At 46.6% G+C, this 15154-nt stretch overlaps 1 protein-coding gene and 1 long non-coding RNA gene across 3 annotated transcripts; one reads left to right on the top strand and one right to left on the bottom strand.

The window, feature by feature from the left end:
* Positions 1 to 2957: 2957 nt before the first annotated feature.
* Positions 2958 to 11204, bottom strand: LOC112983512 (uncharacterized). Of its 2 annotated transcripts, none has more exons than XR_010387933.1 (4): positions 10977 to 11204; positions 10085 to 10176; positions 9021 to 9128; positions 2958 to 8793 (listed from the first exon to the last, which is right to left on the bottom strand). It is a non-coding gene; the product is annotated as an uncharacterized LOC112983512 (long non-coding RNA). The 2 variants fall into 2 exon arrangements; XR_010387934.1 differs by having other exon boundaries at positions 9016 to 9128.
* Positions 11205 to 11348: 144 nt separating this feature from the next.
* HEY1 (hes related family bHLH transcription factor with YRPW motif 1) lies at positions 11349 to 14906 on the top strand. The gene is made up of 5 exons (XM_026100704.2): positions 11349 to 11732; positions 11829 to 11904; positions 11982 to 12065; positions 12196 to 12277; positions 13072 to 14906. Exons 1-5 carry the CDS (start codon positions 11479 to 11481, stop codon positions 13650 to 13652), a joined length of 1077 nt encoding a protein of 358 aa, XP_025956489.2. The 5' UTR covers positions 11349 to 11478; the 3' UTR covers positions 13653 to 14906.
* The last annotated feature ends 248 nt before the right edge of the window (positions 14907 to 15154 follow it).

Here is a 15154-nt window from a genome sequence, read left to right on the forward strand (position 1 = left end):
GTTAAGTTTAGATGCTGGGTTTCTTTAGAGAGACACAAGTGACAATGACTACAATAAGCACAGTTTCAGTGGTTTTCTAAACTTCTCCCACAACAGACCAGGCATGCTGTGTTTTGTAGGATTTACAGAGTATTAAGACATGTCAATTGGAAGGAAACTGGAAATAGAAATTCTTGCTCTGTACATTACACCACTCCTGATGGCAGCTACCTCTTACATTTCTTGCTGTTTGCTTTCCAAGAGGTCAACAACCAACGTCTCCAGGCAGAGTTTGCCTGGGAGTTACAATATTCCAGTTGAGTTGTTCCTTTCAGCAGCTCCTGTCTTTTGTTGGTCCGAGGTGATAACCTTTTTTCCATTTTAATTGCTTTTTTTTCACTCCATCAGAACTACTGGCTTAAATTTTATATATATATATATATTTCCCACTAGACAAAGGGCCCCCTCCCCTGTATTTATGAAATGATACAACAATGAAGATACTGACTTCCAGTTTTGAGCCACAAGATTGATATTCCTCCAAAGTAAATAGGGGCCTTGGCTGTGCCACAGTCAATATTTACCTTGAGTAAAATGAATCTTGATGACAACAAAAACCTGAAGTCAATATTGGCTTACTGTAATACAGCTGGTATAAAATAATCAGTTTTCTTTATATTACCTGAATGCTTTATGCAAATATTTTCAAATTAAAGGTAGAATCTACATTCTTGCACTTGTAAATGCAGAGTTATTGCCATCCCCCACTTTCCAGTCATCACAAAACTGAGAACTCTTCAAAGCTACAACTGCCACCATGCACCGTATGAAAGCTCTGCTATCTCAGAAACAATCTGTGAGTGACTGATTAACTATCTAATCTGTGTACCTACTCAGAGGCCAATTACTCTAAGAGCCTTCCAAACCCTTAAGAGAGGCAAAGTTTGCCATGAGAGCTAATATCTTTTACTAGACCAGGTGATATAGCTGGGAGAGTGGATAACCTGGGCGCACAAACCTTAGTTCTAAAAATACTGACTGTCCCTGCAAATCCTGCCCCTTGCATTTACTTGGACCATCAGGTCTAAAACAGGACCGTTGCTATTACTACCTTTAAAGAGGGAAATAATTTATCCTTCCCACTGGGGAAACATTTTGATCCTTGAAAGAGGCTCTTTTTACATGGATTTCCTTTGGTAACCAAGTTTAGGCAACCATCTCACTTATCTGGCTGCCTGTTTATCTGTCTGTTGATCAGTCTCTTCCCTGCACAATAATTTCCAAACCTGCTGGTCAACACCCAGCACATTTGACACATGGCAGACTCAAAGAAATTAAATTCCTACAGGTTTTCTAAAAACTCAATGAATGCATAGGAAGAGGGACTTAGCCTTCCCCACACCCACTGGCCATGCCCGATCAGTCAAGCTGGCCAGCATGCCCAAACCTCTGTGCTAGATGCAGCATGCTCTGTGAGCACAGATGTTGGGCCAGTATAAGGATGTGGAATATAACTCCATAGGAAACAAGATTTGATTATTTCTGCCATCTGTAGAGAAGCATCAGTCCATAACTTTTTGTGTGTAACTGTGTATGCTGTACCAGTACACTCACATAAAGAAAGTTGAAACGAGGTCGTTCACTTAATTTGTAGTTCCAAAAGTGGTGGAGGTCTTCAGTGGAACATTTCACAACTACTGTGACCAATGCACCCAGAAGCCTCTCTTTTTGCTGGAATTGCATTGTCCCACTGCAATGGCTGTTGTACGCAACCTTGGCCACGAAGTCTGAGTTAAGCTCCCTCAGGCAGCTAAACCAGTCTCAAATAGGCTTTGCATATCATGACAGAAATCATGAACTGCTCTCCATATTCACTGAGAAAACAGGAAAAAGAACAGAGGGCTTTCAAATGACTCACTGATGGGCTGGGTTTTTTTTGTCCTTGCTGGAGCTTTTTCATTTCTAAATATAAATAATGAGTTGCGAGAACTAAAAAATCATTAACTAGATTAAGTCCTGATGAAGCTTTGTAATTGTTACAGAGCCAGTAATGCACGAAGTTGGTTTGCTAGATTATTTTTCCTTCGGTTCAGGTTACTTGTGCAAAGATGTTGGTGGTCCTAACAAATCCTTAAAAGATATCTGAACACTGCACTCACCACTCCCTGCACTGCAATTTCGCCTGATTAGAAATCTCTCTGGGAGGTCAGTAGTTGGAAGAGTTTGTGATTTGTATTATAAGAGATATAAATAATAATAAATTACAATGTTTAATGCCAGTGGAAGACCACAGGTGCAAAAACCTGCAGACTGTGTAGACTGTTAGTGCCACATTTCTACATCAAAGCCTAGTTTTCCCTTCAGTAACATTGTACCTATTCCCAAGGAGAGGAACGCTTTCCACCAGGAAGAGGAAAGTCTGACATTGCTCAGGACTATTTACTTGTCCTGGTTGTCAAAGATATAAACACAGGGCCAAGTCAAAGCTCATTGAATGGAAATACTGAACGCAAAGATGCACATGATAATGCCCTCAATATTTCCGTAGAATGACTTCCCCACTGGCCGACTGTTTCCTCAGTAAAATAGCTGGTCACGCAGGATGGCTTTGTGGATCTTTCCTGCACTAGCACTTTTCAACGTTCAGAGAGGGTTACCCTGACTCCAAGGCAAGCTGTGCTTTGTGACCCACCAGGGAACCAGAAGAGCTTGCTGGTCGGTGGAGGACTGCACAGTCAGCTACTAGACCGCATCTCTTGCTTCTTTCTAGCTCCTTATCTCACTGAAAGTTAATTTCAAATATTGTCCCAATATTATTTCCCTACCAAAACAATTAGAGCTACCATATGACTGTGAAGTGCTTGCAAATGGCAAAAGTGGTCATGAACAGAAAGCAGGGTGTGCATGACAGTATGAAAAGTGTTGGACCCCATCTCTGAAGCCTTGGAAAGTGTTTCTGTTGGGGGGGGGGGGGGGAAAGCAACCAGTTCTTTTCTGTTGCAGGAAAATTGCCTAGCCTAGCTGGCTTATTAGCCAGCCTGTATCTTCTATAATTCAATATATTTTCCTGTAGCCTGATCTGAGGAGGATGTCATGGGATGGATAACCCAGAAAGGGGGCTCAGCCTTTAAGAAAGAACAGAGTTGGGGGGTGACAACATCCAAGTGTTAACGTGGCACTCAAAGAGATGCCCATTCAAGCTGAACTGACTCAGGGAGGAGTGTTTCACTGTTTCCAAAACCCAGGACAGTTTTTTTCCCCACAGAAAGGACAGAAAAACCCCAAACCAAATAGAGTTAAACTATTTCAACTCTCCTCCCATCCCAACTTAAAAAAACAAAAATGAACAAACAGACAAAAAAACCCAAAGTGTAGAAATACAGGAATTTCCAATAATATGGAAATTTTGATTTTTACCTAGCTGTAATCCCACAGTGATGGGTCAGATTGATAGGCATTACTTTGGGCTTTTCCTTAGGCATCGGTGGAGCTGCGTAGGGAAGCATAGACTGTATTTACTTGCCCTGAGCCTGAATACAATTATTGTCAGCAAACTCTGCTCTCATGAGCTTGTGACTGTTGAGAGGGAAGTAAACGTAGTCTTACACCTTTTCCTGCCTCTGGGTAAGCACCTGGCATTCCCTTTTTCATATGATAGGTTAGGACCTGAATCCCTCCGAGCACGCCTCTGTCTTTGCGGCGCCTGACAGCTATGATAACGCAGGCCCTCCAGCAAGATCGCCCTCAGCAGAAATGAGAAGGGCCCCAACTACGATTTGCCCTAAATGGGGTCATCGATGGCAGGATCCTCCCCTTGGCTGGGGCGCAGCCAGGGCGAGTAACGGGATAAGCCCCGTCCTTCTTTCCTCAGCATGTGAAATCAGAGAATACGGAGGGTCACTCCAGACCAGTGGGACAGGGACTATTAAATGCAAGAGAAGCGTCACCTCGGCTTGCTCGGGGCCTGAGCGAGAGGGCTTGGCATCAGCGAGGGATCCAGCCTGGTGCCTCTATGGGCTGCAGGCGGCAGGTATGATTTGAAGATGGTTTCATGTGCTCAGCACTTGAAAAGCACCCAGGGCTATGGATAAGGCGGTTAAGCTGGAGATCTAAATTAAACAGACCTGAGTCTAAAATCTGATGCATCCACAGGTACTCAGTCCTGCTGTGCGACTTGGCCTTGCTGCCTGACGCTTGCTCTAATAAGCAAATGCCATGACTCGGGTACTTATCTCTCTCTCTCTCTCTCTTTCGCTCTCATTTTGTTCCGCAAGCCATGGCATGAGCTTGCTTTAGCCTTGCCATAAGAAAATGACTCACTTCCTAAGGGCAGGCTAAAATAACCTGAGGATTTTTAAAAATGCTGGTTTTTTATCTTCTTAGACACAATAGAAAGACATTGGGGATTTCTCGGGATAAAAAAGAAAAAAGTTTGTAAAACACAGCTGGGATCTTATTTCCAGCGCTATTTTCTATGACTCTTGTTTCCTTTCAGAAGACAAAATCTGTGCCTCTCCCGTGGCTTGCGCTTGACAATCGGCACTTCTTCTCTCTTCCCTGAGCGGGTAAAGCGGGGTGGGAGGGAGAGGGCCGAAAGTGAAGCGAAGAATTGTTCAGATTGCCCAGATCCCTCCAGGAAGTGATCTTTCTGCTTTTACTCCAGACACACGCCTCCCAGCTAGCCAGCAGCTCTAACTAATTAGCACACGTGATGGGAATAGGAAACAAAGTCACAAACAATAGTAGCGTGGGAACGCAGTGTAAACTGCAATTACATAGACTCCCCCTCCGCCTCCTCTCCTCCTGCCCCCCCCACTCTGGCCTGCTCCAAATAAATAAATAAATAAATAAATAAGAGCGAGCCGTGGACAATGCAGCAGATAAGCGTGGGAGGCAGCGCAAACCATGCTGGGCAAGAGGTGAAGATCAGTGTTTGCTGGCCGAGTAACAGCCAGCTATTATTTTCATTCCATACTTCAAGTATATTGATGCTGCTTCTTTCCCTTTTGTTCAGCGTTGGGGCACAACAGAAAAATGTGTTTGGGGAATTTCAGCACTTGCCAGGTCATGGGGGAGGTCACTCCACTTTTGTTGGGAGAGAGGCAGAAGAAGAAAGAGGGCAATCAAATATCCTCCTTGAGAAAGCTTACAAGCACATGTCTCATGCTGTCAGGGAGTTAGGCTCCAGTGTGACACTTCCAGCTTCTCGTCTTTGTGCCAAGCTGAATATATTTGGTATACGTTATATATGTGAGAAGTGGTCACCACTTCCCCTGCAGACCACAGCTTTAAGACATATTATAAGGGGGCTATTGTGTGGGATTAAACACATTTGTTGTGGTTTAAGCATTAAGAGTGTGTGACTGTTTGCACTTGCTTTAGAGCGCTGTTATTAATACTTACTATCGAGGTGTTCATACGGAGGTCATCATCACAGTCTCTCCGTGCTTAGGTGGTTATGTATTGAGAGCCATGTGCTAGTGATTTGGTTGTGTTACAAGTAAACACAAGGAACTTTTATCACAGCTACATCAATATGAATCAAAAGGAACGCCTCGGTATGCATGGGAAGTTACTATTATAGCTGTTCTGGAATGCTGCTGTGATAGCTTCTGTTCCAGTATAACTGAGATTTTCTGGAATATTTAATCTTTCAGATATAAAATATATAATCTTTCAGATGGGTGCTATTTTGGAAAAAAAAAAGTATTTTTCCTGGAATAATTTTTCTTCTTTAAAAGCAGATGAAGTGAAGGTCACTTTGAGAACAGTGGGTCTGCACAGGGAACCAGTTTGGCACAGCTATGCTGGCCAGCTCTCTGGAGTGTGCAAGTCTTGACTTTTCTGAAATCTGTAGGAATGCTGCAGTTTTAAAGTACTGTGAGCAAGACTGAAATAAGGCATCTCACATGAAAATACCCTCACTCTCAGTGCAGGTCATTGCTATTTTGTGACTGCATTTTGGTGGCACCTTTAAAATGAGCTTTAACCTCAGAATCAATTCATTTATGATCCCTCATGTTTGATTAAAAACCCTCAGAACAGATGCTGATGTACATTTAGATCATTTGAGAAATAAAAGTTTCCTAAACAAAAAACAGGCTCAGTATCTAACTTTGTCTGGTAAAATCAGGCTGGCACTTCTGTTCTGTTGTTTATTTTTATCCTGGTATTCCATAACGTAATGGAAGAGACAACTGATGATGGGATTTGATTTTGATACCTTCCCTGGAGGAGAGAGCTTAGTGCTCTCGGCAGCAATGTTCAAATACTCTGCCTGTATGGGATAACCTCTCACGTCTAAATCAGTCGGGCTTAGTCTTTAATTTTTCTAAAGTAGGGTTATTTTGCCAGGATCTCCAAATTAAAACCTCTAACAAAGTCCTGACTGCTGTGGCAATTAAAAATTCCTGGCACTTTTTCACTCTGGTCACACATCCTAAAGTTCCCCTCACAGCTCATTACTCTGTGTGTGGGGGCGATCGTCGCTTCCTCTAACTCGTCACATCATCTAACTTTTGCCTCAGCGGTGGCTGAGCTGTGTAGGAGACAGGTGTCTAGCAAATGCTGCAGCAAAAATGTGCAATACAAATTATCATCTAAGAGAAACTAAAGAGATGCTTTGCCAGGAGTCAATATGCTCAATATGCCAGATAGGTTGTGCGTGCAAAGGTCATCAAAGCTTACAGTAGCTAGTAGCTTCAAAAGCAATGAAGTTATTACTTTCATTTGCTTTATCCCAAACTGTATTTCTCAACAGCTACAGGATATGTTAAACTTACATTTTTATTTCTGCTTAATGAAATTTAGTTCTAGGAAACTTGCTGACAAAAATGGTTATGTTTCTATTTGCAAGATTGACTAAAGGTTGCCAAAAAGGCAAGTTTTGCCCTTTGAAGAGCAGAAATTTAAATAATAGTTTGCACGATGGAACAGAAAGTCTGAGAGCTGCTTTCCATCCTATTATTCCTTGCAAGAATGAAGGGCACACACATTTTTCTCAAAGCTGTATCTTACTGACAAAGGGAACTCTAAGTAGGCCTGGAACTGTAAACTCTTTGGAGCAGGGACTTCCTCTCCACATGCCACTATACAAAAGGAAGCATATTTGGAACACTACTCTTAGAATATTAATGTTGCAAGATTGCACAGGAAAAATAGCCAGTCAGGTTGTTCCCTGATGGGCTGCTGTCTGCTCTGTTACAACAGAGAACAAGAGCAAGTTTCTGGTAATATTATTGCTCTGTCCAGCTATGGGAAAAGTACTGTACAAACAGAAGAAAGTTGTTCTCGCAAACTGCAGAAGACTTGGCTGAAAAAGTCAGCAATAAGAGAAAGAAAGAAGATGATTTTATTCTGAGATATCAGATGGAAACTGTACTGCATGACATTGAAGAATAAACACAGGGATAAATGAACCACTAAACTACAGTGAAATTTTCACCTTGGTGGGGTGGTGTCTGTAGGTGATACATATCTGAGGCTATTGCCCCCTTTATAATTTGGCAATCTTATAGAGGCTGTCCTGCCACTAACATATTGAGCTGAATTTGTTGTGCAATTTTACACCCAGGATACACTCTTACACACAAAGACATTATGCCATTTTCCTATAATTAAGAGCACAGGTGGCTGCAAATCAAATCATTATTTTCTTCACAACGCCACCCCAGTTTGACCCACTTTTGTATCTACTGTGAGACAGCTGTTAATTAATATGACCTTGACTGATTCCTCCCATGCGATCTTGGCCTCACCCAGTGCACAGGGTAGACTGTGCTTTGGGAATGGAAGAAGGGGTGTCTAGGCAAAGAAGTTGCTGTCTGTAGGAGCCTTGACTGAGAGGAAGGCTTGCATAGAAAGAGAAAAAAGGGTTGGATTGACTGGAAGGGAAACCAGCCCTGGGAAAATGGGATAAAGTAGCCAGTCTGCCTGTTTGCACCTCGATCAGAGGGCTGGTTGAATGAAAGGCAGCCTTGCCCATCAGCAACTTGAATGCTGCGTTCACAGAGTAGCCTTTACTACTCCTATCCTAGGTCTGGATTTGGAGATGAGCTGGAGCCTGATAGGGTACACACATTAAGGCTACATGCATTATTCAGGACCATCCAGAAGAGAAAACTCTCTGCACTGCTGCTGTAATATGCTGACAGTGCTAGTCTTGCTTATTTATAGCTATAAACAAATTTGCAAAAAATGAAACCTGAAACCTGTGCTGCAGCAGAAGCAATTGAGGATTTCTGCTTACGGTAAGGACTTTCATGCAAAACTTCTCCCTCTCCTTGGTCACCTTGGAGACAGAAATGCCCTAACGACCTGGAAATCACTATAGATGCACTTCTCCAAACCTAACTCTGAACTGGGTATGTGGACCTCTGAGATGTACACGTGTGAATTTCCGTGTCCAAATCCTGAGAAAACATCTTTACATTCAATAGCGATAGTGACAGATCATGCAAAAATCCTAAAAGCTCTTCTGTTGTTTCCACTAACTTCTCAAGCACTTCCATGTGATCTGTGATAAACAGTTTTGAGCTGCCAGCAGTACCAACAGTCAACATACTCAGCATGAAGCCAGTAAAGAAAAAGACAAGATCTGGAGCAGTAACTTCTTGCAGAACTGATGCTGTAGCTTGATAAATGCTGTGTGTGTCTGGCAGGGGGTATTAAGGTTTGTGACTGGCTGCAGTGTGAGTGCCAGAGCCACTAGTTGAAGTGGGCAAAGTAACCATAGTAACTGTGCGTTTCTGGGACTTGGGATGACAGGTTGACAGGATTACTCTTCAAAGCACTTGCTCCCTTGGGAGAGAAGACCTAAAGGGAGGGGATGGGAGTTAATTTAGTGCACACACCAGAACAAGGGTCAGCCACGGCAGGTCTCCACTGGAGGGAAGCCCACGGCAGCAATAAACAACTCCTTTGCAGTGTTATTTTGACTAGTATCGAAATCGCCTAAGAAGGCGTAAAACAAAGAAGGGGGAGGTGCACACAAAAACGACACCACCCCCTTCTGAGGGACAGTCGTGACCAACAAACCTTACACATTTCTGAAGTCTCTCCTTCGCTGTGACAGCTTCACCCCCATTCTGCCGTTACTGCCTTTAGCACAGGGGTGGCCAGGCGATGACTACTGCGCCTGCCTGCGGCTCCTGTGTGGTGAAAATAGAAATCCTTGAAATCTGATTTGTGCCAGACCTAGAAATGATGGTGGAGGGGGCAAAGGAGGGCAAACATGTGTGTGTTATGGCAGAAAGGGGTGAGGGGTGCAGCTACGGCATCAAGCATTTGGGTAGATGGCGGGGAGTCTGAGGCACCGGCCACAGTGAGGGGTGGGCACAGACCTGGCCAGAAGATGGTTGTACTGCAGTGTGAAATAGAGAGATGTGACTCTGTGTATGGGGTAGGGGGGAAGGCTGTCATCTTCTAAGGTTCATTGCCTTATTGCTATCAAGGTATCAGGGGGATAGGAAACCAAGCTCTTTTTCCAAGCGCCTTGTTCTCGTGCACTGACATTTTAATTTCCTTGGTGTGCCAGAGGTTACTCTCCTGCCTGCCCTTCTGGCAGCTCAGAGGAACGGCTGACCGACACGTGTGACAGGGTTAGCTCTACATGTTGGTAACTTCTGGCTAACAAAACTGCCCCTTTGGGCCACCGTTCACAATTAGGCCAACTTTGAGGATTGGGCCCTGCCCAGTTTCATGGAAAAAGAACAATAATTTAAAGCTGGTTTTGTTCTCTGTTCTTCCTTGTGCTGGATGGGAAGATTGAGGCAACACATTGGCAAACATTTCTTATCTTACTGCGGCAGCTGATAACCAACTGCAATTGCTTACGTGCAGGCCCATCTACACTCTGCCTGCCTCCTTCTGTAAATCATTTTGGGAAGTCAGTGTCCAGAAAAGATCAGAAAGCATTGCTGGAGGCTGTCTGGCCCCTGTAATCAAGGGAGCTCCACATGAGTGGCAGCATCTGACTCCTCCTGGGACCCACAGTGGTCAGACCTCCACTCATGAGCAATGAATGCTTAATGCCAAGTAACTTCTTTTACAACAGTTTTTTTTCTCCCATAGTATGAAAAAGCAGCCTTTGTTATGCCATACACACCTGGATGGGAGAAGTCAGATGTGCGGTCTGCAAGCCAGAAGGCTTAAATGTCACTGCTCCTTCCATTCCGCTCTTGGTCCTGTAAAGGCAAACTGTGCACACAGAGATGTTTTACAACAAAAATATAAAGGCTAGAAAAGTGGATTTAATAGAACTGCTGACACAAGCTTAATTCTAGCCCCGCAGAATGGATGGATGGATTTATGAAAAGTGTACTGCAGGAATAGGCTATTTCTATCGTCTTCAGTTAGCTGCTTGCAGGTAGCTGCAGGACCGTTCCTATCTGCAGCCCATGGCTGCACAACCTTTAGTCTGGTCTTTGTTCCCATTTCCCTTCCCACTAGAGACACTTGGCAAAAATACGGTAACTCCATGAAGCCTGGAGTGACACTGCACAAGCAGCTTTTATCAAAACACAGGGGAGGCTGGAAGCAGCTATTCCGGGGGCTTGAAAGGGGGAAACCTGGTTCATCAGCTCTGACATTGTGCACATCTTAGCTCCCCTCCACCCTGTCCAACTGCGAAACTTGGAAGAATCGACTTGGAAGAGGAGCCTCAGTTGAAGGGCTTCATTTAAAATGAAAATTTAAGTATTAGGAAACCACCTCACAGAGTACGTCCTTATTTCCTCTGTCCTTTTTTGCCTGCACCCCAGCTTGGGAACACCAGCAGGCTGACGAGGGTCTGCGCTGCGGCAGAGGGCAACACGCACACCCGGGTGCAGAACCTCACCGCATGCGGCGACGCAGCACCCACCTGTCCCGCCACCCCCTCTCCCTTGCCAGCACTGGCACAGCAGAGCGCCTTTGCTTTTGGCTTTCTAAAAATTGTCCCCAAACCTCAGAGCTTAAGTCCTAAGGACTTGGCCCCCCGCAGCGCCTCAGCGATCCACCTGCGGGCAGCCCCAGCGCTGGCTGCCCCCCGCAGCGGCTCGGGAAGCACTGTCGCCGCCGCGCTTCGGCCGTGGGGGCCGCCCGGGAAACGCGAGGCCGCCGGAGGCCGCCCACCCGCCGCCGCGGCCGCCGCGGCCGCCGCGCCGCCCCGCGCCGCCCCGCGCCGCCCCTCCCGCACGCGGCCGCCGCGCCGCTCCGCTTTCCCACGGCCGGCAGCGCACGCGCGCGACGCCGCCTCCCCCCCCCGCCCACAGCGCCCTGCTGCCGCCGCGGGGGCGGGGCCGCGCGGGCGGGCGGGCGGCGGCCGTTGGCTGCGGCCGTTGGGGCGGCGGCCAATGGGGGGCGCGGGGGCCGCGCGTGGCGACGCTGGGCGGTGGGTTTGCGCGGCCGCCCCCGGCCCGCCCCGGCCCGCCCTGCCCGGCGCGGCGCGGCGCGGTCCGGCGCAGCGCGGCCCGGCCCTGCCCGCCCCGCGGCGGGTAAGACTGGCGGCGTGGGAACGCCATGGGGGAGACGGGTGTCGGGCGAGGCGCGGGGCGCGCGGCGGCAGCGGCGGCGGCGGCGGCGGCGGCGGCGGCGGCAGCGGCGGCAGCGGGGCGCGCGCTGGGCGCCCTCCTCCCGCGCGCAGCCCGCCGCCTCCCCAACGGCCGCCCGCGGCCCGCCGCCATGAAGCGGGCGCACCCCGAGTATAGCTCGTCGGACAGCGAGGAGCTGGACGAGGCCGTGGAGGTGGAGAAGGAGAGCGCGGACGAGAATGGGTGAGCGCCGGTGGGCGGGAGCCGCGGGGGGCTGCGCGACGGGAGGGGGCGGCCGTGCGGAGTCCGCGGTGACCGGTGCCCCGCTGCTCCCCGCAGGAACCTCAGTTCGGCGCCGGGCTCCATGTCTCCGGCCACCACCTCGCAGATCCTGGCCAGGAAGAGGCGCCGAGGGGTGAGTGCCTGCTCGCCCGCCCGCCCGCGCCCCCCCCCCCGGCCGCTCGCCCCCCTCACCCCCGCTCTCTGCCCTAGATCATCGAGAAGCGCCGCCGGGATCGCATCAACAACAGCCTATCCGAGCTGAGGCGGCTGGTGCCCAGCGCCTTTGAGAAGCAGGTAGGTCCCGGCGACCCCGCCGGCCGCCTGACCCGTGCTCTGGCACGCAGGGTCCACCTCCGCGCCGGCTCGCTCCTAGCTTCGGCGTTTTTGCCCAAAACGTTTCCCGCTTCCCCTTCTCCCCTGCCAGGGATCAGCCAAGCTGGAAAAAGCCGAGATTCTGCAGATGACCGTTGACCATCTGAAAATGCTGCATACGGCAGGAGGGAAAGGTAAACTTTCCTGTCTGACAGCGGAGTTGGTAGCTCCGTGGTGCTGCTGTTGTTCGAGTGCATTGCCTACCGTTCGGTGTGCTGTGTGCTGTGGTAATTTCTAGAGAAAGTGAATGGAATCTGCGGTATCTTTTGTGAGGAATGTAGGACTTTCTCTTACTACAGGAATCTTACAGCCCGAAGCATTTTATAGCATCGGCTCCAGGTTATTCTAGGGGGGAACGATTACAAGTCTCTACTTCGTAATCAGCACAGTGAAGTGACTTGTATTTGGCAGCTAGGAAGACTTGGAAGTTTTTGTTGTTGTTAATAAATGTATACTTATATAACTCTTTGAAAATTCAGAACAAAAAAGGTAGAAAAAATACAGGATGAAATGAGTAGTGAAGAGAATTGGCGAAATGTGCTTTTGTGAAAAAAAAAAGTTGCCTGTGAAAGTGTCCTCTGATAAGTTATGCTTGTATTTCTAATAAATTTCACTGTGCTGTAGTTTTGCCTGCACAGGGGAAACAGGGAAAGAATGAAAGTACTTTCCTTCGGTGGTAGTGTGCAATTTTAGTTTAAAAATGGCAGTCTGTGACTGGTCTTGGGACTTGCAGCATCGCAGCACAGATATAAAAGAAAAGCCTGTTAGACAAAGAAGAGAAAAAGGAACTTGGCAGCTAATGTATGGTTAGCAAAACTAACCACATCCAAGTGAAATATGCTTATAGGGGAGGGTGAAGCAGGCTACATGTAGATAATGACTAGGAAACAGCATCTTAAGACTCCATTCTTTGTTTTTTTTTTCTTAGGTTATTTTGATGCTCATGCTTTGGCAATGGACTATCGGAGTCTAGGGTTTCGAGAGTGCCTGGCTGAAGTAGCTCGATATCTTAGTATTATTGAAGGTCTGGACGCTTCCGATCCTCTGCGAGTTCGACTTGTGTCTCATCTCAATAATTATGCCTCTCAACGGGAAGCAGCAAGTAGTGTGCCTGGCATTGGACACATTCCTTGGGGCAGTGCCTTTGGACATCACTCCCATATATCTCACCCGTTGCTGCTGCCTCAAAACGCGCATGGTAATACCAGTACCACAGCATCTTCCACAGAACCACATCACCAGAGCAGAATTGCTGCACCACGTGCTGAAACTTCCTCACTCAGAGTGCCCCCAAATGGCAGCGTTGGACCAGTGCTCCCTGTGGTCACGTCTACTTCCAAACTGTCTCCTCCTCTTCTCTCCTCCATGGCATCTCTGTCTGCGTTCCCCTTTTCTTTCGGCTCCTTCCATCTGCTGACCCCTAATGTGCTGAGTCCATCCGCACCAACGCAGTCAGCAAGCCTCGGCAAACCATACAGACCTTGGGGGACTGAGATCGGAGCCTTCTAGGGACGAACTGTCTAGTAAGGGTGGGGAGAGCTACAAACCTAGCTGAGCTGGGTTATGCCACACTTAAAATTGAAATTCTTAATAAACTGGGACAAAGGTACAGTTTCACCTTAACAAAATTTGTCTAAAAACTGTCTCTTTGGGTTTTTTGTTTTCTACATTTTTGTATTAGCGTTTTTTAAAAGAAATAGTTGCTGAAGTTGTCCAAAAATGAAATTACAAAAGTAGATGTTAACACTTGTGTTAGATCTATGCCGAGCATTTAAATTACTTTTGTAAACAGTTTGTTTCAAATGTTCCATTTTGCCTCAGTGCATCAGACCGCCTACTACTGTTAGCAGCAGCTTAGCTTAGTTTTTAATTTTTCCAAGACCACTCTTCTCAGCATTAATAAGCTGTGTTTTTGTTAATATTTTGACCTTGAGATGGTCTATAAGGAATTACTATTTTTGTGAACTGTATTTGAGTCTTACATTTCTGAACAAAGCATTGACAAATCAGACTGACCAGCTTTATCTAAGAGCCCAATTTCTATGTCTTCTGTAGTGGTTTGGTATATTTGGTGGTCTTATTCTAGTCCCTAGTGGATGTCTATTCACATCACAGAATCACTGCACTATTTATTCCACCAAAAGGAGTAGTATGAACAAACTCTAGAAGGGGGAGGGTGCAAAAGCCAAATTATGAGTTACAGTGGTAGTGGGTTTAGTTATTGGGGCTGTGATGGGAAACAAATTGTTACCTGCTGTAGTTTTCCGGCCAGAGCCAGAATATGTGTATTCATTTCTTAGGGCCAGATTCTGCCCTGAAGTATAGTGGAGTAATTATTCTATTACACTGTACACTTGGGTAACTGCAGTCAGACTTCCTCTCTGAGCTTCAAATTTTCCCCTGAAACAAATCATGTTTGTATTTAAAATAGCCAATGTAATGATACAGGGGGAACCTGTTCACTGCGTGACCCCGCTGCTTAACAAATATATCTAACCAATTGATTTTTCTATTGCATTTAACTTTTAGGTGCAGTTCAGTGCCACTCCTCATTTTATAAGGGCTCTGCTGCATTCTTCTGTGTGTGTGTGTGTGTGTGTGTGTATGTGCACGTGCATGTACGTGTACATGTATATTTTGGTTGATTTCATGAGAATCTTATCTGAACAGGTTTATTTAGTGAGTTCCACTGGACTGGGTTTGACTGCTCTTGTATTTGTGTTGTGGCTAAATAAAGGAGAAAGAACAAAGTATTTTAAATAACATGTTTGTCTCATATATGTCAGTGGAGAATTCTATACCTCTAGGTACCCTGGGGGATGCTGAAGAATTGCTACTTAGTCTTTCTGTGGACATACATTTAACTTTGTTTTTTTGATTATTATGGTGTACTTAGCTACAATAGCTGGGTACGTAAAGAGGCACTGTGCCTCAGAATAACCATCAATGGAATGAAAATTTAAGATACATTTTGTGTGTTACTTTTATTTGCCTGGCAGCGTGTGGGCAGA

This window comes from Dromaius novaehollandiae, chromosome 2 (genome assembly GCF_036370855.1).
Source record: "Dromaius novaehollandiae isolate bDroNov1 chromosome 2, bDroNov1.hap1, whole genome shotgun sequence".
In the NCBI taxonomy this organism is placed as follows: domain Eukaryota; kingdom Metazoa; phylum Chordata; class Aves; order Casuariiformes; family Dromaiidae; genus Dromaius; species Dromaius novaehollandiae.